General features: G+C 44.2%; 1 protein-coding gene and 1 long non-coding RNA gene across 2 annotated transcripts in view; one reads left to right on the top strand and one right to left on the bottom strand.

Moving 5' to 3' along the window:
- ADAMTS3 (ADAM metallopeptidase with thrombospondin type 1 motif 3) overlaps window positions 1-25,154 on the top strand; it is a 56,674-nt gene that overhangs the window by 14,019 nt on the left and 17,501 nt on the right. Inside the window, exon 4 of the mRNA XM_030272218.4 lies at window positions 6,412-6,568. Coding sequence (XP_030128078.4) covers window positions 6,412-6,568 — 157 coding nt within the window. The remainder of the gene's footprint in view (window positions 1-6,411; window positions 6,569-25,154) is intronic.
- LOC140684019 (uncharacterized) lies at window positions 11,212-14,176 on the bottom strand. Its single transcript, XR_012055829.1, has 2 exons — window positions 12,604-14,176; window positions 11,212-11,499 (listed from the first exon to the last, which is right to left on the bottom strand). It is a non-coding gene; the product is annotated as an uncharacterized lncRNA (long non-coding RNA).

Below are 25,154 nucleotides of genomic sequence, written 5' to 3'. Positions count from 1 at the left end.
AACTTCTGTAAATTACTGCCATGCAACACTAAATCAGCTTCTCTGCCTCATAAAAATCCCTTTGTCATTTGACTTTCTTGGTTTATATGTGACCAAAGGTATAAAACTTTCTTTTCTTTGAGAGATTTTACCATAGTTCTTTTTATTTTTTTTTCCTTTGTGCAAGGATGTAGAACCGGTCTAAAACTTTGAGTTTGATGGAAGTATTACTAGCTTTGGTGCTTTCTAGCTTTTGATCCACAGAGTATTTCCATTCAGAGGAAGCTGCATCAGTTTTCTGTCCTCCTATGACTTCTCTCCAAGGAGATGACTCCTGCTCATGCATAGTTTGGGCTGAGTTTTCTGTTGCCTTGGAAGAGTGATGATGCTGCAGCAGCATTCTTGACTGCTGTGTACAGGCAGCAGATAAATCAGTATTTCTTTTGTGTGCTGCTGTAGAAATGGTGCTGCTGACATTCAGATCATGAGATCTTCACATTTTGGCATTATTTATTGGCTTTATACTTTTGGAGTATTCAGCACTTGAAGGTCTCATTTCCCCTTCTCTGAAGGCGATCAGATGTCCTCATTTTTTGTTTTCCTTTCCACATTTTAGAGGAATCTATGACTGGTGTCATCCCATGACTTCTGGATCTGGGAAAACACCACGTTTACTGCAGAACTGGCAACCTTTGCCGTCTCCTGTACCATTTCTCCATGAAATAGTTCCCAGCAAAGACCTGCTGTAGCTGACACAAAGACAAAACTTGTGCTCAGTAAATATTTCTACAGAGATTCGCTGGGACCGGGGAGGTGCCTGACTGCTCTGAGCATGTTCCATGCATACTTTTCCCTCTTGAATAACTGATATTTTAAACCCACAGCTCCTTCTTTAAGGACAAAGCATTTGGCCTGCCAGCTCTATGTGGCAGTTTGCTGTTAAAATGAATCCCAGTAGGTTTTCCAAGAACAAAAAATGGAGACATATTTTTTCCACATAAAATCAAAGTTTGTTTTTTTTCTCTGTGCTTTCGTATAACTCTTAAGGGCTTCCATTGAGTTTTCTTAGATTTTCTGAAAAGGGGAAAAAGAAAACCCAGCGTTTGGATCAAAACCAAGTATGAGAAATTTCAGCATAAAGGAATTTTCTTATGGATGTTTAGAGAGGAGACTAAAAATCTTAATTCCAGTCCTGTGCAGTGACCCAGTAAATGCTGACATTTTCTTCTGTGCAAATTCAACAGGATCTTGGTTGATTTGATGGCTCTTCCAAATGCCTTTTGCTCCTTAAAGTGGTATCAATTAGTATGATGAGAGACTTCAATTCCTCTGGGCAGATGATTTCCAGTATTTTAGTAGGAGCTTGTCTAAGAGCTTTCTAAGTATTGCCCGTGGTTTGGAAGAGGATATTAAATATTCCTACCTTTTCATCCTGTTTCTAAATCTTCTGAACAAATAAGACTTCTCTTGGCAGAAGATTTTTGTTTTGATTTAAAAATCTGGTATTAATGATTGGTCACAAACTGGTGCTGGGTTAATAATTCAGTTGTCCAGTCTCTGTGCTGCCTGTGTTCAACACCCTTCAAGGATGGAGCCTAAAATGATACAGGAGCTCTTGCTTTAATTCTGAGATGCATGGCCAGGATAAAACATGGCCTAGAACATGGATTTTATATCACGCCGATCTTCCAGAGACGGAAAATGAGCTGTGGAATTTCTGCTTGCTCCTCGGGGAAGCACTCCAAGGGTGCTGGAGTTGGAGGGTTAGTAAATGGGGATGTTTTACCCCAAACCCATGGTGTTTTCCCAAAGCCAGACACCTCCATGGAGACTGGAGGCCCATCTATGGAGGAGGAGGAATTCCATCTGCAAACCTCCTCTCTAGGTACCCGGCAACAGGATCAGTAACATCTGTTTCTCCAAAATGCGCACGGTGCTGCAATATTACTTTTTTCCAGCATTCCTCTAATGTGTAGTATTTTTTCATATGCCAAGTATGTCGAGGCCATAAATACTTTAACATGCAGAAGATGTGAAAGGAGGGAAGTATGTCCGTTTGGATACCTTTTCCCTCCCTGCCAGAGGGACCTGTTGGAGTATGTGAGCACGGTGGGACTTGGGATGAGGGCCTGGAGTGACAGGACAACGGGATTGCCTTCAACTGACGGAGGGCAGATTAGATTGGATATTGGGAAGGAATCCTTCCCTGTGAGGTTCGTGAGGCACTGGCATAAACTGAAGAGTGGCATCATGGGCAAACTCAACACCTTGAGAAGCTTCTAGAGGATTTTTGAAAAGAAAACCGGAGAATCAGTTGATTCTTGCCAAAATGTGGAACCTGTGCGGCACGAGAAATAATACCCACCCAAGGAATTGAAGGTATAACCCTGGAGCTACACAAACTTAGAATCAGTGTCCACCCACTGTGGCTCAGTTTTGGGGGAGGCTGGCAAAGGGAAATGTGCTGCAGGCAAAGCATACTTCTTTGCTTCTATTTTTCTTCCAATAAATCAGCTAGTGTTCTGTGCAACTCCAAAAGCTTTTTGCCTTTGGATTGGAAAGTGGAGCAGCAGGTAGGTGTGACGCAGGTTTTGCACAGTCACTGAAGTGAACCCACCTTAAGCCAACAGAGAGGGTGAAAGGTAGCAGTGTTTGGGGGCTGAATCGGTGTTTTCAGACGAGGCAGCACCTCTTTTATAAGAGCATGTTTCTATCAACTCCTTAAGAAGTTTAGACTGGAGGGCTGTCTCCAGAAGCTGCCCCCTCCCCGTTCCAGGTCCCAGGTGTTTGTCTTGGCAGGAGGCAGTGTCTGCTCAGCCGGGGCTGGGATATTAAATTGAGGGAACACAGAGCTCTTGATGCTTTTCAATAGGGCTTCTATTTAGGTAGGGGCAGGATAGAGCTGTCAGGCACCTGTGATTGTCCAACAGGGAAAAAAGGAGGGATAAGGACAGGGGGGAGAGCCCTGGAAATGTTTTCCAATTCCATCAATAGAATGGTGAGAAGAAACTGTTTTCTGGGAGGTAGAGCCTTGTGTTGGTTTGTCTGCTGAGTCCTTTGCTGCAGTCCAAGCATTGGTGGGTGGAGAAGTCAAGAGTGAGACTGACTGAAATGGTGTGGAACACTGGAAGCACAAGGAAACTCCTGAACTGAACTTCCCACCTGTGGAGAGCCTTGTAAGAGATTTCACTACAAGCTGAATGATCCATGTGTGGCCCAAAGTGAGAATTAATCCAGGTATCCTTGGAATAGTTCTCATTTTCCATATATATTCCAGATATGTATTTCTGCATTTAATTTTTAAGGTGTGTGGGGTGCTTGATTCATTTAGTTTCCATAGAATGGAAATTTAATTTCTACGGCCTTAAGCTGAAGGACAAAAGGTTTGGATTGGGCATTAGGAAGACATTTTTGCCTGTGAGGGTGCTGAGGCTCTTGCACAGACTGCCCAGAGAAGCTGTGGCTGCCCCTGGATCCCTGGAAGTGTTTGAGGTTAGGTTGAACGGGGCTTGGAGCAAACTGGTCTAGTGGAAGGTGTCCCTGCCCATGGACGGGGGTAGAACAAGCTGGTGTTTAAAGTCCCTGCTAACCCAAACCAGTCCATGATTCCATGATTCTGTGTGGGAAACAAGAGGAGTCCCTTTTGGATGCTTGTAGGAAATGCAGGTGAAAGCTGAAGCCAGACCATGTCAGAGTCCCTCTTCACTGGATAAACCTAATCTCTGTTGGTCTTCATGAGAGTGAAGGGTACCCAGCCTCTCTTGGTCAAATAAAGGCTTCTTCTGCCCTTGTTTTGAAGAATAGAAGCGGGGAGAGAAAGCATTTGGAGAAATCTCCAGGCTTTGAAATTCTTGATGTACAGATCATGTTGGTGCAGGTGTTGGACTTGATCTTGTTCTTTGAAGCAAGCAGGTTCATCCTCCTGAGCGTAGTCTCTCCCATAAAACAGGACACAGGTAATTCTCCCTTTTCCCACTGAATTTTTCAGTGTCCTTGGATTGGAAAGTAAATGCCTGGCTCTTTCACACAAACCTGCTTCACTCTGCTGAGAGCTGTGATCTTCTCATGCTTCCCTTCCAGGCAGAGTCCAACAGCACAGTCCATATTTGCACCTGTGTGTGACTGAAGGGTTCACAAGTTGGAGCCACCTTCTGGAGGGGACGGAGATTTTGGCATCCTTAGATCCCTGTGTTCATTCTTGCTTGTTTCTTGGTAAAGATGACTATTTCATGTAGCCTCCTGCTGCTGAGCAAGCTCCAACCTGCTTATTAATGTGCTTCCACTTGTTGACAGCCTGCTATGTTTGGAGATGAATGTAGAGCCTTGAACGTGATGTTAAATTTCAATTTTTAAAGCTTGTATCTCCAAGGGGAGAGATAAGCTTAAAAAATTGAAACTTAACATCACATTAAGTTTCCTTTCAATTCTTCCCAGTGAAGACCCAGCACGTGGTGTTTCCAAATTACTGTGTATGACAGAGGGATATGCAGGTCCTGAGACAGATGGGGGATGTCTGTAATACAAATGAAGATTCTCATGTAGAGAGATGCAGGGAAGCCTCTGTGCATCTTGAATTTCCATATTGTGTTGCTGGTTTGCTTAAAGCGGCTTTACAGATCCGCTCTCCCACTGTTCAGAGCTGGTTTAGGAGAAATAGCTGCTAATTAACGCTTCAGCTCCCCAGGGTGTCATATCAGTGTTTGAAAAACTCTGTCATACAAAGGCATTAAGGACAGCTTAAAAACATAATTTATAACATTTTCTTCTTTCTGAGAGATTCTGTGTCTTAAAACGTGTTCCCAATACAGATACCAGCAGAGTTTGGCGTGGAGACTGGAGCAGAAGGTGAGAACATCCTCTGACCTCATGGTATTGACCATGGGATGGTAGGATGGGTTTAACAACCCAAAACCTTTCCTACTCTCTGGTGTTCAGTTTTAGAAGCACTTGATAATGGCCATCAGTGTGACTGCTGAACAAACTTCCTGACATTTTGAGGGTGGCCTTTCCAAAGCTCGCCTGGGAATTAACTGCCTCACCCATACTGCAGAGCGCTAGGAAAGGGGGCATTTGACTTCCTAAAATACTTTTGGAAATCCCACCCATAATGTTTAATACTGAAGGTAAATGTGGCCATTAATGGACACTTCACAGCTCTCCGTTGTGCTCTCTGAATGAAGGGCTCTTTCCTCTTTCCCTACAAACACCCCATGCATATTTATAGGGAATCATGTTCCCCCTTAAATACTGTTGATTTTGGCTCAGGAAGTGATTCCTTAGTTTAACCTGCCCTTGTAGGTTATTTTCTCAAGGCTTTATATTGTTTCTTATTCCCTTATGCTTGTCTGCATCTTTTAAATTTTGGGAAAAAAAAAAAATGTTTTCCAGATTTTACTCTATCCATGGATTGTCCAGTAAAGGTGTCCTCTGGGAAGCTCTCCTGGGTGGGCTGCCTGGGCCAGGCTGGGTTTGGCCTTGCTGCCACGTACCTTTTATTATGAACTGCAGCAGCACTTGCTCTTGCATCTCTCTAACTCCACAATATTCCCTCTATTCACTCTGCACCATTTCTTCTGGATCAAGGGGGACTGGAAGAACTGCAAGGATGAAAGGAATTAATGCTCAGAAGTAATTTAGACAGCTACAGATACTGGGGAGCCAGGTAGATGCAGATGGGGTGCAGGCAGGTGTCTTCTGGATTCTCCCCTGAGAGAAGCGAGTTTGTAGGAAAGCCAAGGAGTTAATCCACTTCCCTGAGCCTCAGGGCTGAGCTGGTGCTGGAAGCAGGCAGGTTTATTCCAGCCACTATGCCCCAAAGGCTGCTTTTGGATTTTGGTGGTCCTGTTGTCTTCCCTCTTTCACAGAATCCTGAGCACAGCTCTGGAGAACTCCACAGTAGCGCAGATTCCAACATGCCTCCTTCAGTGGATGGAAATTTTGAATGTCATTAATTTAGAAGAAAAAAAATAGTAAAATTAATAGCATTCCAAGATTGGAGACTGCTTTCCTGGATTGCTCCATCAATGTGCTTTTGTGGGAAAAAAAATAAATTTCCACTACATACTTTTTTCTTGAAAATCCACCACAGCCTTTTCTCCAAGGCAGCCTTGAAAAATATGTGCTCTGAGCACCTCCCTGGACATCTCTCCGGCTGGGGGGAAGGAAGCACTGGGTTGGCACTACAGTTTACAGGGAGGATTCACTTGAAAATGCATAGCCTGCATAGCCCCTTTGTCTCCATTCATTGGGGTAACTTCAAGCTCCTTTTGTTGGTGAATTTGTTTTTTTTTGAGGGGGAAAGAAATGCATGGGTTACAGTAGTATTGAAAGCATTTTATGCTTCGTCCCTCTTGGTATTTGTTTTTAGACTTTCAAGTTGGGTCTTTAGGCTCTAAAATGGCATATGGACATGTTTTCTCTCTTCCTTACCAGGCTGGAATGATAAGAACTGATGAGGATGAATACTTCATCGAGCCTTTGGAAAGAGGAAAGCAGATGGAAGAGGAGAAGGGAAGAATCCACATGGTGTACAGGCGGTCGGCGGTAGCGCAGCATCCCACCGACATGCTCCCCGATGTCCACACAGAAGGTACAGTACCCCTTGGGGGTTGCTTGCAGATCTATTCCAGGTGACTCCAGCCTATGGAAGCTTTTGAAGGAGGCTGTACAACTTCTGTTTAAAGTGTGGGTCCTGTTTCTTTCTGAGTAACAGCAAAATTTTGCCAATTGTATTGTTCTTTTCCTTCTCCTGGTTGCTATGAAAGTAGTCTGAAGGCAGTTGTGTTGATCAGATATATTTTGTCACATCCAAGGATTCCCCTCTGCCTTGAAGATGATGTGGTTGGTCCATCTGAGAATAATTACCGTGTCTGAGAATAATTATCATCATGTAGTTTAATCCATTTGCTTGTGTGTCTTTTTAATATTACACAAATCCTCATAAGCCAAGTCATCGCATGTTGAAGGTCAAGGGTTTTGAGGCTCTGGGCTCAGGATGAAAGAGCAGCTCTGCACCCATCAGTGCTCTGCCTTTATTTCAGTACCTTCCAGCTTCTCACATTCCTGTGTTTACGTTGTGTTCACATATTGTTGAAACTGGAAAGGGTTTGGGAAATAAAAGAAGTAGCACTTAAAATGCAGAGAACTAGAGGTGCTTGGCTTTTGGTACCCCAGCAAGGCCATTCCAGTTTAGCTCGTGCATCTGGGAGGGGTTTAGCCTGGAGAAGAGGAGGTTCAGGGAGGTCTTCTCTGAAAGGAGGTCAAAACTCCTAGAATGGAGGCTGTAGCCAGGTGGGATTCAGTCTCTTCTCCCAGGTAAAAAGTGACAGGTCAAGGGGACATGGCCTCACATTGCACCAGGGCAGGTCTAGATTTAGACTGGATATTAGGAAAAATTTCTTAATGGAAAGCCTTGTCAAGCCCTGACACAGGCTGCTCAGGGCTGTGGAGGAGTCACTATCCCTGGAGGGATTGAAAAATCATGTAGGTGTGGCACTTGGGGACATGAGTTAATGGTAGCCTTGGCAGTGCTGGGGCAATAGCTGAACTCAGTCTTAGAGGGCTTTTCCAACCTGGAGATTGCTGAAAGTTAAAGCAAGATGCCCAAGCCTATGGAGCCTGAGGAAATGTTTGCAGTGGTTGAGTTGCCGCGTTGGTACGAGCTGCACATGAAAATGTTCCTCTTTCTTCTCTATCCTTGCTCCCCCACCACCATGCTTGGGCTCAAGGCAGCCATGCAGAGTATGGCCTGCTCACGCTTTGGGAGTTCAGCCAGCACACACAAGAGTCCAAATTTTCAGTAAGAGATGACAGATGACTCAACAAAACAGCCATTAGGATAAAAAAGTACTTTAAATTGTTGTTGTCAATGAAGTCATCACAGAACTGGAACCAGTGTGACAGCCTTTCTCAGCAGTGACACAGGACACGCTGTGTCGTGTTTTCCTGACAAGTCGGTTTTCTGAGAGGGAAGCTTCCAGCTATGTGGAAGGAGCTTGCAGTCTGACAGGACATCTGGTATTCCTGCAGGAATTCACAGCGATTGGGGGTTGGTTGGACATTGCTCAAACAGTTGGACAGAATGAGTGTAGGAGTTGTAAGTCGAAAAGCTGCCATGCTGAGGGCAAGGTTTGAGCAGTGATCACAGTGCTGAGGAGCATGGATTGGTTCCTATGCAGTGCTCTCATGGATGTCAGCACACCTACCCACTGCTCTTTCCCTGTTTCCTTTAGGGCTATCCCTTTGATGAAGCTTCACTGAGCTGTCTTAAGTGGGAACCAGAAATGTGTGAGGTTCTGGGGAAGATAGTAGGATGCCTCAAGCTGCTGGATGGCGTGGGTTCAGCTTTCCCACCCTGGAGCAGCACCCTGTGCTGATTTCTATTGATGGTATCCATGGCTCTGGACAGCCTCTTCAGGGAATGACAGTGGCAATTTGCATGGATTGTTTTCATAATTTGCTTTTGTAGACACTGGTTTCTTTAGAGCCTTACATGATACACTCGAGAAATCAGATTGGAAATCCTGCCCCATTCCTGTGGGGAATTTTTCTTTGTGTGTGTGCCCAACCACTTTAGGCCCCTTGAAGGATTCCTTCATTAGTTATTATTCATTTTGGTGTGAGTAGGATCTCTTGCATATAAATGGACCTGAATATTTGGGGTTTGTTTTGATACCAGGAAACTGTAGATAGTTTTATATCTTCTATGCTTAGAAAATGCCTATGCTCTCACTCGGTGGTATCAGGGAAATGCAGATAATTTTCCATATTTTGACAGGCTCTTGGCAGGATTGACTATTTGTATGTCATGGGTAATCTGTCTGCCGATTCAAAGGATCTTGTTTGACTGTATTCCTTGGAATCTGATCTTCCTTCTGCCAGGTGAGGCAGTGCAGGGAAGCAGTAAGTCTTGACCACCAAATGTTAAAATAATTTTATTAACCCAAAATCCCACTTGGTCCTTGGGATGTCTGTCAGACGGGGTGTTTGCTGGTTTGAAGTGCTGAGCTCAGGTTAGCTCCCCTGGACAGAGGAAGCTCTTCCTCTTCTGTGGGATGGAAGGCGAGGCCTCCCATGGGAAGTCCCTCCTATTGAAAAAACACTTAAGTCTAGTGGGATGTGACACTGGACATTTGTTTTTAAGCATCTGGGATGAGCATCTGGTCAGGCCTGGCCTGGGAATCATATCACAGAGCAGGACAGTGTCTAGAGGTGTCCATGGGTGTAAATAGACGTGACAGTCTCCTGACAGCTTTTCCATGTCAGGTTGTCCTGGGATGACATTTGTAAGCTCGACTTTCCCAGTTATTTAAGTCTTGATCCTAAAGACACTGAACATCTGCGCTTCTCATTTGGGTTGAGTACTTCAGGTAGTCAGCATTCATGTTGTGTTATTCCCAAGTAATGTCACTTAAATAAAAAATACTTATCCTTGAGGGCAAAAAGGAACAAAGGCCAGGTCTCCATGTTGGGTGTGAAGGGTCTGAGGGACAGAGAGCTGAAAGAAACAGAGCAGTGTATGAGGCTGTCATGTTAAAACATTATTTAAATAAATCCTTAGCTTTTCTCACCTAAACAGCTTTTTACTCAGGAATGGAAGGAAATGTTCCCAGGACAAGCCTGAGTTGGGGAGGTTTTGGAAGTATAACAATGTTATTACTGTGGGTGGGATGAAAAGAAGCTGCTCCCTGTTAATAAGCTGAGAAGCATCACTGAAATGTGTGATCATTAACCTTATTCCTTGAAAGCGCTCAAGATGCAACAGAAACAGGCAAAGAGCCTGTAGAATTTACAATCAAATTTGCACCTAGGAGGCCTTCTGTACAAGTTCTACTGGCTCAGGAGTGTGGTAAAATAAAACCCAAGCAGAAACATAAAAACCTGATCCAAGTCCGATGGAATCAGTGGGAACACTCAAACTGACAGCAGTGGGATGATGAGGCAGCATTTGGATCATATGCTGCTCAAGCTGATAACTGATTATTCAATTTGTCTTTCCTCCTGTTTGTTCATTTATTGTTTTTTCTGTGCTCTTCTGTGTGGTAGAACGATGACAACCAATCCTGAGCTTAGCCGTTACACAGCATGGTAATGTACTCTGAGCTTTTCTCTTTCATCCTTCTCTTCACACCATAGTATTTTTTAAATGACAACCTATTCACCCAGCAAGCACTTGAGATGAAAGTATTTTTGTAATTACTTCCTAACAGTGGGAAACAAGGAGCAGGAGCCTTTATCTCCCAGCTTCCTTTCAGAATTTTCATTTTCCCCGAAGAACCAAACTGCTTGTGTGTCTGATGGGGTTGCCATGGCGCTGGCGTCGAGTGTCTTTGTCCCAGGTGGGAAACATGTAGGAGGAAGAAATTATTTGGGAATTGCTCCTGGTTGCCTGGGAATGAAACCCTGGAATAGAAGGTAGAAGAGTGGGAAGACTATTGCCTCCTTGGGAGACCTCCCTGTGCACTTCCCCAGGCACATTAGTGGTTCTCAGGGACACTGTCATGCCGGAGGGTGTCTGAACTCTTTCTCAACAGAATTTCTCATGACCTGTGTTCTGGTGGAGGATATTTTTGATGCTGCACAGCCCACCACACAAGTTTGTGCATCAGAACAATGGGGAAGATGGAAATGATTTCTGTGTAGACTCATTACAGCATGTTGTATAACATCCTCTGTTCAGTATGGATATTCTTGTATAAACACAGAATCCCAGCGTGGTCTGTATTAGAAGAGACCTTAAGGATCATCTTGCTCCACCTCCTGCTGTGGGCAGGGATGCCTTCCAGTATCCCAACTTGCTTCAAGGTCCATCCAGCCTGGCCTTGGACACTTCCAGAGATACGGGGCTGCTTCTTTGGGCAGCCTCTGCCAGGGCCTCACAACCCTCAGAGGGAATAATTTCTCCCTAATATCTGGTCAAAAGTCTCTCTCCTGCTCTCTGGTAGTCCCCCAAGAAAGGCCCACCAATAACATGTATTGATGGCAATAACCTACATTGTCTAAGGGCATCCTGTTCTTTGTCCAGCACTTCTGGAGCTTTTGCTTTTAATTTAGTCATTTTCTCTTACATTGAAGCTGAAGTGGAAACTCTGAAGTCCTTCACTGAATGTAGTTTGTGGGGTTGGGTTTTTTCTTTTTTTTTTTTTTTTTCAGGTAACAATTTGCTAAAGGAAATGGTAATCAAATAAAACAGGAAGAGCACAGTATGGTATAAAAGAAAAGGAGTGATGGTGATAGGAAGCAAAGGGAAACAGACTTTATAGTGAGGAAAAGCTTACAATTTTTTTTAAGAAATAAAAGCTTGAGCAGGAGTGGATCAGAAGGTGCTGTGAAGTGACTGATGTGCTCGCTCTGTGTCGGGGAGGCTGTGCCTGATGATGAGGGCAGGAACATCCATCTGCTTAAGTCATCTTCTATTCTTGGCAATAACAAAGGAAAATTATTTTTAAATAAAACCAAGAATAAAGGCTTCATTCCAACTGCAGGCACCCAGCGCCAGAGTAGTAAAACACACAGAAAAATCTGTATGAAGGGAAAATTGAAAAAATTGAGACAAGTCAGTACATTCAGCTTGTGGCCATTCCAAGACTCATACCGTTTCCCAATAAAAACTCCCTGTGCCCCCAAATTGCATAGGAGGAAGAATACTTTCAATAAACAGTAGTGCTAACAGAGAGGAGAGGGTTTAAAATATTGTGTAAGCAGCTGGTCCTATGTGAAGGTTTGGTTCATAGATGACATTCTCAAAGCAATCTGGGAGAGACATGCCAAGGTGAGGATCACCCTTGGGTGGCCCATGTAGGACTCAGGTCCCTGGCTTGGATGTGAGGTGGCTCATCTCTACCGCCGAGTTTGATCAGAAAGGTGCACATGAGATGGTTCAAAGCGCTTTTTATGGACCTGGACATAGGTACCAGGATGGCACTCTCTGAGAATATGGGAATGAGAGTCAGAGGAGCTGCCTTATCAGGGGGAGTTCATGTGAATTAGAGGTCAGGAACTAGAGGAAATTAATCCTCCCACAGCTTGCGGGGGCTGAGGCTTGCTCATGTGTTTCACATGCGCATCCTACAAACTTAGGACCAAAACGAGAGCACCGAGAGACTCTTTCACTGGAAGTAGAGAGCTGTGTTTAATCAGTCTGTGTTCTGCAGCAGCCTTTTGATGGGAAAATGAGCTAAAACATAGCAGTTTGTGTCATAACATAAAAGGGTGATTTCTGTACCGTAAGACTCTTGCTGGACTTTGTCCTGAATTTTCTACAGTTTTAGCATTTTACTCCACTGTGAGACACCTGGTTTTTAATGGGTTTGATGCTCAATAAATTTATAGGAGGATTATAGAACAGCTTAAGAATCCAAACTGAGGGCAATTTAATTCATTTCTATCTTTGAAAATATCTGGATGAGAAGTTGGCATCTGTGTTTTATGACAGAGAAGGAAAATGCATCTGGTGTGTTTTGAACGAGCAATTTGAATGCCATGCTCATGCTTTTGGTGGAGTCCACGTAGAGTTACTGTGGAGTAAATCTTGCTGTGCCCCATGTATTACCCCAAGATGTCCCAGCTCTCTACACCTTTCCCTTTATCCCTTCCAAACGTGGTGTAAATGATAAATAAACTTACCTTGTTTGTCGTGTGTGGGATGACACAGAGTTGGGCAGCTGGAGCCGACAGGAACACGGATGGAAATGACTAACATGAGAACATCAGCCTCATACTTCACGTTGCTCCCAGTGGATTGAGTTTCTTCAGATCCATTTCTGGGTTACACAAGTGCATAAATCTTTCCAAAATGCAATAGTAAAACACTGCAGAGTAGCAGCATGACCCAGCTGTTGTTTGCTAAGAAAACAGGGATTTTTTTTTTTTTTTCCAGAATACCTTGCCTAATCATTCTTTGGAGTATTCCAATAACATGGGACAGGATCAGCCAGATAATTAAGGTTCTAGAGGTTATTAAAAGTCACACAAGTGTGAGTCTGCAGTTAGAGTTGGAAAGGAGGGAACTGATGTCTCAGCGTAGCTGACTTCTCGTGCGTGGTTACGGGGAGAGGCTGACCTGTGGGAACTCTGTGTTGGATTCCACCAAATACCATGTGGTTTGGGAAGAGAACCCAGGGAGGGATGAAGAGCTTAGCTGGCTTGTACTTTAGGAGTAGCCAAGGGAAGCATTTTGTTGGTGTCTTCCTTTGCAGCATTATTGGCAGGGCCTGTTTCTAAGCATTCCCTGGAAAGGTTTGAGGACCTATCCTCAGGAGGCGTGTCCTTGTGTCTCCTTTGGCGTTTTACCTCTCCACCCAGGTAACAAGCAGGCTGCTGCCTCCCAGGAGCCTGCAGGGAAATGGGTTTGTCCTTCCCATTGTTCCTGGCAACAGCCTGGGTCCATCAGGTAGCTGGAAAGGGGAGGATCTTCCTTCTTCTCCCATATTTCTGCATAGGATGCCTAGCAATGGACCTAGATATCTGGAGAAGACTGGATTTAGACACTGGCATCCTCCATGGAGGACAAGGAGTGGTGGACTGTGAGTGTGTGTGGAAGGGCACACTTGATTAGCAAGTGCTGTCTTTTTGTGTGAAATGACTATCCTGTAGCCATAAATGCAAAATCTGGATCACAGAGTTTGGATAACGATTTGTTTGCCCAATACCTGTGTTCTGTAATCCTACAGATATCAAATAATAAATCAACACCACCCGCTTAGCGCAAATTAGAATAAAAACTTCCAAATAGATGGATCATCTTGTGCAAAATCCTAATAATACCTAAAATCTTTCAGATAATAAATTTTCAACTGCAATAGGGTTAAACACGGTGTAAACTGAGCTTTTTTAGTCTCTGCTGGAAACAGTAACAGGTGATGCAAGGCCATCCAAGGAACTTTGTGCTTTCTTAAAGGAGAGCTCTGCCTTTCCAATTCTCCTCACTAATAGCTCCAGAGAACATAAAGTCACAATTTCCAGGAGGAAATAGTTGTGCTTTTCTCTCCTTGACAATAAATCTGTTAGAGGTATTAAAGTAAAAGGTAGGAGTAACTCTGCTAATTATTTACAAAACTCAGATCAGTGGGAGAGTCAGTGATGGGTCTGTGGTTGCCCTTGAGCATCAAAATACTCTCTGGGCCTGAAGGGTTTGGATGACTTTCCTCTGTTTCATGTCAAAGTTACTGCTGTAATCGTTTACCAGTTCAGTGTATACTCTGTTCCCTCCTGTCCAGCTCTTCTGCACTGTGTGTCCAAGTGTTGTGGAGTGGTATTGTGAGATTTGAGAAGGTCCTTGCAAGCAGAGAGTGAAAGTTTGTGGGTCTGGGGACTTCTGCAGTCTGCAGCATGGGCCAGCTTCCCACTGCCAGAGGGCAGGGTTAGATGGGAAACTGGGAGGAAATTCTCTCCTGTGGGACTGGTGAGGCCCTGGCACAGAGTGCCCAGAGAAGCTGTGGGTGCCCCATACCTGGAAGAGTCCAAGGCCAGGCTGGATGGGGCTTGGAGCAACCTGGGATAGTGGAAGCTGTCTGTAACCCAGGAGAAGAGGACCCTGGGGGAAGAGAAGAAGCTGCTGAGGCTGTTTCTTAGGAGCTCTAAATGTAGCTTGAGCAGAATCACTGGGTATGATTGCAGGCTGCTCTGCCAACTAGTGATGTACTTTTCACTTAGGTCTTGGACTTGCTAACCAAGTTAGGGAGCTAATTAGGAGCTGGCTAATTAGAAGCCAGCTACAAATTAGTGTCTTCTTCTTTTGTTTCTGGATCTTGATTTTCATTTGCCTTTGAGTACCGTGATTTGATGATCAAGATTAGTTGTGGGTTTTTTTTTCCATTGCTTAGGGCAGAAAATGAAGCTCAGGGCCAACCCACAGTGAAACTGAGTTCTGATCTTCCATGTTTCCTCATGACATGGAGCAAATATCTCAAACTCAACTTAAAAATCATGTTGTTGAACAGGAAAAATTCGGCTGGTGCCTCTAGACTGAGAGCAATTCCAAATATATCCCTTGCTTTCATTTGATCTGTGGCAAAACCAGTTTTGAAAACTCCTGAGAAGTACCTCAGAGTGAAAGGGTAACTAATTTTACTCTGTGGCTTATGAATAAACTCTAATTTACATCATCACAGATGATATAACTAGTAGCATCATTGATTTGTTGATTTTCAGCAAAAGCCCTGTATTCCATAGATCTATGATAGCAATAAAAATCCAGTTCACAAAATGATTTATTACTATATTTATTTACTTTTTGAATGCTCAGTTCTAACCAAGAGGCAGCGAGTATCCAGAAACCATGTCATTAATTTTTTAATCTGTTTTAAGTAGTTTGTCCTGAACAGTCCTTGAAAATGCACTACCTTGTCCCTGGGTTCTGCTTGGGTTCTTCCATACCCAACTCCATGTTCTTTTTATTCCTGATCACAAGTGAATTTGCAAACAGATGCATTTGAAACTCTGCTTTGGTAGTTTAAGGCTATTTTTCAATTTGCTTTTATGGGGTTGCTTCTTGATTTATTTCAAGCCCCTTTCCTTAATCAGAGTTTTCCCTGCCAAGAATAAGTAACAATATCGTTTCATCACTTCCAGCACTTCAAAGCTTCCAAGTTTCTGAGAACATTTACTATTAGAAGTAAAAATTAGTCTTCCTTTAGCTAACAGTGCTCTTTAATAGGGAACACAAGGGGAGATAAATCAATTTAAAGTATCTGTTTTTTTGAGGGCTCACACTGCACTGTGACACGTTATGGGGCTTGATTAGACATTTGGTTTAATTGGAGGAAGGCTGATGAAGTTGTGACCTCCTCAGATCTGCTTCGTTTGCTCTTTGTCAAACATGTTTTTTTTTTTTTTGCTGGCGAGACAGACTCATCATTCATATTTATTTTATTTTTTTACATCTGAAGTTTGTCAGGCTGCTTGGAAAAATGGGACAATGAAAGCCATCTGGGCATCCCATCCACTTCCATTTGGAAACATCTGCATCGTTATTAGGAATGTCTCACCAGCACTGCAGCGAACAGATGTGTTCCCTTTCCATCTCCAGGCTCACTTAGAATTTCTGATAGTGAGAGAAATTTGATAGGCACTAAACCTCAAATGCCTGTTCCTTGATCAGGCCCTCTAATACTACTAATTTAGGATGTTTGTCCCCGTGGCATTTGAGGGAGGAGACAATGGGGAAAAGGCAGCAATGTCTCCTGCAGGACATTCCCTGTCTGTGTCTGTAGGATTTAAAGCTGAGCACTTGTATTCTTGAGCCTTTGCCACGCAGGTTGACTCACAGCTGTTCATCAGATGTAAGGCTCCGTGGAAATCCAGAGTCCTCTGTCTTTAGCTGCCCTGTCTCTGTTCTTAAAGCTTTTAATTTCTGTAAAGAGAGAGAACTCGCTGCATGAATTTACCATCCCTTTTCTGAACTTCACAGGTGATGTCACACAGTGTACAGGTGCTCCAGCTGCCAGTATCTCCATATAGCTCCATACTTTGCAGTCCCTGTACAGGTTTCCAGTGAGAGTGGTGAGGCACTGGCACAGGTAAAAGATAGCATTGTGTCTGCAATGCCAGGGAAGCTGAGGCAGAAGCTGGAAAGCCAGGGAGAAACTGGAAAGCTGCACTGCTGGACAGCGAGTTCCCTCAGCTGTTTTTCTGTGGAAAGCACAACTGGACAACCAAGAGCATCTGTGAAACCTTTTAGGTACTTAGGATATAATAAGCTGCTTTCAGCATCTTCTGTGAAGGCTTATTTGGGGTGACGATGATATTTGCAGCTGGAGTGGGATATTCAAAGGCACTGCAGGTTATTACCCCAACTAGAAGTGGGTAAGTTGATGCCCACAGTTTGGAAGTGGCTGTTCCACAGTGGCAGAGCTTCTCTCCAAATCAAACTTCCCAAGTCCCAAGCAGATACTCTGTCTTGCTAATGGCTCGGTTTTATTTGTTTTTTTCCAGGATTTTCAGGTCAGCAGCTTGTTGATCTTAGTGCTCAGCTGGGTTTTTGAAGCTGTTTGTTGCCCCGACCCAAGACCCGCTTTGTGAATATCAGCCTGGGCTTTTGGGACACCCCCTTCCTCTGTGGATGTGGTATCTGGGTAGAATGGCCTTGTGCATATTTTCGCTGTTATCTTGGACACTCTCGTGGTCCATGGACTGTTGGGAAATAGCTTGGGCTTGGAGACATTTGTTGCTCTTGGAATGCTGACTTACAGTGCATTCATGGAAAAAAAAGCAGGAGCTTGAGTTCAACAGCATTCAGTGACAGTTTATAGTTGGAGCTTTTCCTTTATATTTATGCCAGTGGAATTTTGAGAAATGGCTGAAATTCCATGTGGCGAGAAAGAGAGGCTTATTATCCGTGACTAATTCTTGGATTCACTCTTTAAAATTGGTATTATTTGCTGTTGTGACACTTCTACTCATCTGCTACACTGGTTGATCCTGTTGTCTCCTAATTTTGAACAGCATTTCTCTCACCTTGGACTGCCACTCTCACATCATTCCCACTGCCAACCTCCTTTGGGAGTTCAGCCTCTGCAACCACACTGTCAGCCTGGGATCTAGAGCCGGGCTAAGCTTGCCTTGGTGTTGGTTAGAGGTTGAATCCAACATGAAGGCTCTGCATTTTTGGATGACAGGATTGAAAATCATGATTGCTTTTGGTGCATAGGATTGCCTTTCTTGCTGCATTTTCGGCAACACAGTATTTGATAAAGCATTTCTTCTTTTTAGTTCTAAATCATTAAATTTATTACTTAGCTTAAGAGGTCCTTTTATATGTCTAAAATGAACACTTGGGCTGTTTTCCCCTCCTTTTGCAGAGGAGAATGGTCTCCTTTTTGTCGTATTTCTAGTCAGACCTATTGTATATTCAATGGAAAATTCTTCCTAAATCTTCTCTCCTCTCAGGTTCTTCTCCTTTTTATTACTATGCTTTTTCTCGCCATCTCTGCTAGCTTTCCACCAGACTGGAGGGCTCATTAAAGCAATACTGTGCAGGAAATAGAGAGAGGTGCAAGAATGGAACCCTGCTCGCCAAAGAGGGAAAGTTGGCAGCTCTCCTCTCACAGGAAAGTTCCTTGGATTTGAGGAGCAGCTTCTTTGAGAGAGTGCTACTGAAAGGGTATGAAATGCTTGGTTAAGTGTCATTGCACAAATAAATGGCATTTTGGATACTCACACATTGTGATGAGGTTCCAGCAATAACATTCCAATTTATTTGAATTAATTTGTATATGGGAGTTGGAAATTTATGTTTTATCTAAGTGTTCTTGAATGTCAGGAGGGAGAAGGTGGGCTCTGGATAGAAAGAAATACTTATTCCCTATGGAAGATGCTTCCTGCAGACCTCACCTCCCATGGCGGGCTGCTGGGATGAACCTTGCTGAAAAACTCCTTCTCCTTAGTCACAGCTTTTCCAAGAGAAATAGTCCTTGAAAAAATTGTCTTTCATGTCACAGCAGGAGAATTTATGATTATGACTCTGTGCTGTTTTGGACAGGATCGGGATGGGGAAAAGGAGAGGGGAATGATCAAAATATCCTGTGTGGAAACAGTGTGAGTTAGATTCATAACACATCTGTGCGAGGTGCAGGCGAGGCTGGCACGCGTGTAGGAATTTGGTGAGGTGGAAAGGAAAAAAAGTGCTTTGTTGTGTAAGAGTCTATATGAAAAAAGGAAAGTATAAGGGGGGTGGGTCCATAATGAAAAAAATCTGTGTCGGTTTCTGAGGGCTGGTGTTTGAGCCTGGCAGAAAACTCTTCCCCTGGAGAATGGCCATAGGAAAGTGTAGATGGGACCCTTCTATTTGCAAACCAGTTCTGTGGTGTGACATTGGAAATCAACCCTCCTAAGCTGCCGGTTTTCTGGGTTTTTTCACTAAAAATAGTGTGATGTCAGCATGTCTAGTGTCAGGCTGTGTGGTTTTATGAGTGTATCACACTTACTCCATGTAATTATAGACAGAGCTGTGGGTAGATGAGGTTCTGCTCCGTAAGGAATTGTGAGAATTGAGAGCTGGCTTTTACTTCAGGACTGTTCTCTCCCTGTCAGCCCTTCCAGTTTTAAAATCCTCCCTTCCAGAAAATGCTTGACTGGGAGACAGCAGAGGCTTTGACCGATTTTCTGTGATTTCACATAATCTGCCTGTGTGTCACTGAATACTATGGTTCAACGAAGAATCAGAATTTGTTGACCCAGCACAGCTAGCTGGAATATATTTATAATAGCTCACTTCATGTATTTGTTTATTCCTCCAAAAAAAATTACTCCATAATCATTAATTCAGTCAGGTCTTGTGTGCAAGTTAATTAAAAAATCAAGGATTTCAGCTGGAGATAAGGTTGATGAGCAAATGAAACTCTGCAACACTTCAGTTTATGTGCCTTAATACCTAAGTATTGTAGTCCATTGTATGTATCCAAATGTAGTGTATATGTATCATAGGATTGTGGAATCCTGGGGTGTTGTGGGTGGGAAGGGACCCCTCATGTTTGCAGACATGGCTCTGCTGCTGCGGTGGAGGAGCCCTGCCTTGGACATGGCTGGCTTCACTGCAGGTGCATGGGCTTATCAGAAGGCTGGTCTCCCAAACCCAGCTGTTGGACTTTGTCCTTTCAGAAGGTCGGAATCCACTTAGTGCCAACTGAGCAATTAAGGACAATTATGCTTTCAGCTACATTAACGAGTAACGGGGCAGGAAGACACTGGGAGGAAGTGACCCGTTGTTGCACGCCCGCACACTTTGTGACTCACTATCACTGGCAAGGCATTTGAAGTTCTCTTTGTCTCGGTAATGTGGGCTGCATAAATATTTTCCCACATTTTTTTCCAGTTTTACACACTCAGTTATTCCTTTTATGTGAGTGATTAATGTGAATTCCATTCTCCATTCTCCTTTAAATGTTGGTCTCAGCAGAAGCCATGGGATAGCTGAATCTTGCCCGTGGTGTTTCCTCCTGTGCCAGTGGCCATATGAGGGAATCACACTGAGGGTGCTGAAGAATAATTTTGCCTTCCATACCCATTCATTCAGTTTAGAATGGAACCAGGCCCAGCTATTCTTCCTGTTCCGTGTCTTCTGTGAACCTTCTGTGAGAGGGGGAAACAAGTGGCTTAAGGCCCAATAAAATCAGAAATCTCCTTTGATTTCTTTTTGTGCAAAACTTCTGGCTTTGGCACTTGGACAGAGCTTCATCTCTTCCCTCCTCCATTTCTCATTTGGCCTTTTTGACTTCAGGTGTCAGGTGGCTGGACTTCAGACTCTTAAAGGTCCTTTCCAACCTTAACAATTCGATGATGCTGTTTTATTGTAACAGGTTCACTCCAGCCAGTGACCTCTAGATGGATTATGCAGATTCCAAAGCTCCATCACACAGACGGGCCAGGGGAGAGCTGCTGCAGGACCCAGATCCCAGTATTAAGTGGTTCCTAATTTGTTGTGGTAATGGTCTCCTCTGTCTCTTAGAGGTTCAGGAGAACTTGGAGCAAGTCAGTGAGAAGCATGTTCGTGTCTCTTTCGTTTACAGGAAGAAACATTTGAAGTACCTTTTTGCTTCTTCCGTTGTTGCCACCACAGTGTCCTTCAGCATTTTTGTAGTAGCAAAAATGGTGTTGCTGTGCCCCACCTTGTCCCCACTGGCATTCTCCCCTTGGATTTTTACAGTGTGTTTTCACTGCTGGTCATCACTGGAATGGAAAAGCTTAGCTGCCTCAGCTGCTCGTGGCTCTGCTCTCCAGCTCTTTGGCTTCTCCACAGGCAGGAGAAAGCAAATGTGTCCTGGAAAAGGGTAAAGATTCTTTCCTGAGATTTGCTCTTGCATAGATCATGGTGGGAGAGCCTTTCCCTTCCCTTGGCATGGATCAGAGCGGCAGGCCTCCGACACTGGGATTTTTGCATCATTTGTGGGGCTGGAGCAGTGCATGCGTTTAGGATATTTAGGTGAGGTATTAAATTGTGCATTGGTGGCTTGTACAAGTCCTTCCTCAGTAGCTGTCAAGCTCCATCCCTCATTCCCAAGGGCTGGGGAGGGATGCTGTGTCTGTGTGCTGTGCGAGCAAGGCACAGCTCCCTGCTCGGAATAATCCCCTTCTAAGGGAGCTGGGCTCTGTCCGGTGTCCTGCTGTTGTGTCTGGACAGTGTAGCAGGCTTTGCTGACTTCCAGAGGCTTAGGGCAGATAAAGTTGTGATCAGAGGGTAATTGCTGTTGACAGTGGGCAGTAGGCTGCTTGCTGATGCAAAGGGCTGTGGCTGGGCCTGCAGAGGATCACCAGCCGAGCTGTGTCCTTTTGCACGGTTTTTGTGGCAGTAAAAGGTCCCACATGTTTAGGAGCACATTCCTTACACAGCTTTTAAAAACAAGCAGCTGCGTGTAAACACAACTCTCCCTTTATCCCAAAGATATGAGCAACCCAAGGAGTAGTTAGTGCCCTCACTGTGGAAACTTCTCCCATTTGCCCCTGTGTTTGCCACTGTAAATTCACTTACTGTCTTTTCCCTGGAAGTTGTGGCTGCCCTATCCCTGCAAGTGTCCAAGGCCAGGTTGGATGGGGCTTGGAGCAACCTGGTCTAGTAGAAGATGTTCCTGCCCATGGCCAGGAGGCAGAAGGAGATGGGTTTTAAGCTCCCTTCCAACCCAAACCATTCCATTGGTCTGTGAAATCAGAAGTTTGGCTCCTGCTGTGCTTTCAGCCAGATGGCAGAAGCTGGGTCAGATGCCAAGGAGTAAGGAGTGAGAATTTTAAGGCCTTGCTATAATGACTTGGTTCATGAGCACTGAGGGGACTGCATCTCTGCCAAAGGAACTTCCTCACTGTAGTGTTCTGGTGCTTAAAATACCTGCTTAAAGAGTTTAGACCCTGGAATTCCTGTGAAGCCTGTTGGGATCTCAGGGAAGCTGCCCAAAAATGCAGACAGCTCAGGCCATCCAACATTTCTTCTTCCAGTAAGTTCTGAATTAGCAGATGAATTATGAATGCAACCTGTGCTTTCAGAATGTAGTGGGTACCCCCCTTTCAGGATTGCTCTGTCCTTTCACAGTGCATTATTCCAGTTAGGAATCCAAGGATGCTTTAAGAGTACTCCTTTGTGAAGTAAAAATGATTTTTGGGTTGATGTAATGATACATGAAGGTACGAGTGCTTTTAAGGTTGTGAATGCAGAGCTCTCTCGTGTTCCTGGGTGAGTGTCTGACTGGAAAGTTGTGGATTTGATGCTCTTAAGAGCTGGAAACTTTGGGAGCAAAGCCCTGGCCACTGAGCTGTAAAATCAAGCCCTCCCATACCCAAACTGGGTTTGGTTCCGGCACCCCAGGTACCCCAGGTGTGCACCTCAGCAGTGGGCCAGTCTGCACATTGTCGCTGAGTTATTTTTCTCATCTGCAAACCAAATTTCAAAAGCCTCTATAGATGCTTTTTCCATACTTTTGGACATTGATACAGATGATGATTTCGCAAAATGAGACTTCTTTTCCTCTTTTATTTTTCACCTTTTATTGCAGCTGTGTTTGAAGGGCCCCATTGATATTGAATCAAAGAACTTGGTGTGGTGTAAAGTGAAAAATGGACAGCCTTGCTTGGTTTATTGTGTCCAATATGTGACCCACAGGCCTCTCCGTGTCCTCTGTTGGTATGTAAGCACCAGCAGAAGGTGTAGCTCAGGTCTCCTAAAATTCCAGAACCAAATGCTCAAGTCTTCCTCACATGTCCAAAAAAATTCTGGCCTTTACTCAACAGAATGCTCTCCTGGGATTAAAGTAGAAAAAATCAGTTTATTACTGTTAAAGTCCCTGAGCTACATGTGTAAGTTGCTAAACTGAAGGAAGAGTGACACCTTGTAATAATGTCTTGGTAAAAGACCTGGAATTGTCAGGGGACTGTTTTTAATATATTTTCATACTTCAAAATTCACGGTCAAAGCCAGACTCCAGCTCTACCCATAATTACGTTTTTTTTGAATACTGACACCTAGTAAATATATATTTTTAACCTGTTCTAAAAAAGAAATGCACAAACAAAACTAACCACCAAATCACCTGTACCTCCAAAATAAAATTATGATGGAATCCTTGCTATATATAGAGAGAGAGCCAAATAATTAAAGAAATGGGGAATGGGGGGATGTCTCGCTACTAGGAAAGCAGGAATTCCAGGAGACATGGTTTGTAATTCTAGGATAACTACCTATTGGCTAAGTTGGCTGTTAGGGCTAAAGCCCAGCTAAAAATAAGGTGCAGAGCAGATGAGCCAGGGCAAGGCCGGGCAAGTCCCGAGGCCGTGTTAGGCCAGCGTGGAGCTGTGATCTGGTATTAGTGGTGGCCAGGCAAGGGGCTGGCACGTCCATGGGCTGTGCAGGGAGCAGCCTCTCTGGCTTCTCCTCTGCTTGTCCCGTGTCCCACCTCAGCTTTTGATTATTAGAGGGCAATATCTTTATTGCAAACAAGCTCAGTTTGACCCTGAACCTTATTCCTCTTCTTTTGATTGTATGCTAGAGCCTCACAGCAACAGTTCCATCCCTACTCAGTTGCCACAGATCCAAAAACCCTTTCACCACCAATCAGGTGAGTGCAGAGCTGTTGCAGACTGTCCAGGGAGTGTGTCAGGCGTGTCCTCCAGCACTGGGAATCCTGGAACAGGCTGGCATTCCTCTTTGCTGTTTGTTTCTGGTCATGGGATGGAAAAAGAACAGTTAATAGTTGACCTAAATTCAGGCCTAGTTAATTATAGTTTCTTTCAGTTCTGGCTTTGTTCTGTGTGTGTTCGCTGCCAGGTGAGGATAACCTGCAGTCCTAGAAAGCCTCATGCCAGGGAGGGAAGTGATGACAAGAAAATTACAGGGTGAAATTCCAACCTTTTCTATTGGAAAAGTTTATCCTGAGTTGGCTCTAAACACGATTCAAATACATAGAGGATTATGCATTTCTACGTGGCTCCCTGAGTGTGCGGCTGGCATCAAGCCTTGGTGTAAATGAGGGCTAGGAGCTGTTTTTGCTGATGGTGTGTGGAAGGCAAGAGCCTTCCTGTGGTGTCAGCACAAGGAATATAATGCAGGAAATCTTCCATCCTTCCCAGAATCACCCCACAGCTGGAACTGCTCAGGTACCAGAGAAGCACATATTTCATGGAAGCAGTCGGCACTCCAGAAAGTTTCCTTTGCTCTTTCAAGTGTAAGAACAAAGTAAGACGGGGTCTGTGTTTGTGGCCTATGGAGTTCATGCTTTTCGTGACTAATCCTGCAGCCTCAGGATTCAGACTTTCCTTTAATCCCTGTTTGTTTGTCATTCTGCCAGTCACTGTCACTCCAAAGGTCCTACTGGAAGAGAACATAAACAGAGGTAATACTCTGAGCTTAATCATCTCAGGAAGTCTGCTTGTGAAGTCACAAGAACTTCTTCTCTCCCTTTTCTTCATTCCTTAGTGTGGTGAAGCTTTTGTGAAAGTGGAGCTGTGTCTGAACCTGGTTGCTGGCATTTTTATTTCCATTAGTAAATCTTTTTAGTGTCTTTCTCTTCTGCTAACACCTCCTCTGACATCAAGACACTTTTGCAAGAGGTGACACCACCACCAAAGCTTATCTGCCACATCCCAAGACTCACAGGTGCAGCAGCACTTCCATCCTCAAGTGTGGAGCATATCCAGGTGACGGGTGAACGGTCGGACTCGATGGTCAGAAGGGTTTTCTGTAACCTGACTCTGACTTGCAGGCTGTTCTGAGTTTTTCTGGTTTGATTTTTGTTAATCCTCAAGTGATTTCTTCCACCTGCCCTGAGGGAAATGTTAAATCCAATGTTCTCTTTTGTGTAACTGCACTGTGTTTCTGCAGCAGCAGAGCTGGTTTGCTTTGTGTTATCAAAAGTTCATAGATAATATTTATTTATTGTGAAATATCCCAGAGAGACACTCTGCAGGGGCTTCTGGAAGCACTTCATGGGTATAGCCTTGAACATACAGGGAAACATCAAGTAAAGCTGTGTATTTTTATGGCCAGCTGGCTCAGCTGGGGTTGCTGCAGAGACAAACTCTTCCCTCATCCCCCAAAAACAAACAAGCAGAAGTTTTGGCAGCAGTTAAGCAAACAACAAACTCTCCTACAGAGACAGTGACAGTATTAAGGATCCAAATCGTGGAGTCAAGACTGCAGGTCCCAGTGTCAGTGCTCCACATGGGAAGGGGGTTTGGGACAGGGCTCTCAGGACAAGGAC

Source organism: Taeniopygia guttata, chromosome 4 (assembly GCF_048771995.1).
Source record: "Taeniopygia guttata chromosome 4, bTaeGut7.mat, whole genome shotgun sequence".
Classification (NCBI taxonomy): Eukaryota; Metazoa; Chordata; class Aves; order Passeriformes; family Estrildidae; genus Taeniopygia; species Taeniopygia guttata.
Note: the sequence above shows the minus strand (reverse complement) of the source record. Positions and strands in the feature narration are given on the sequence as shown.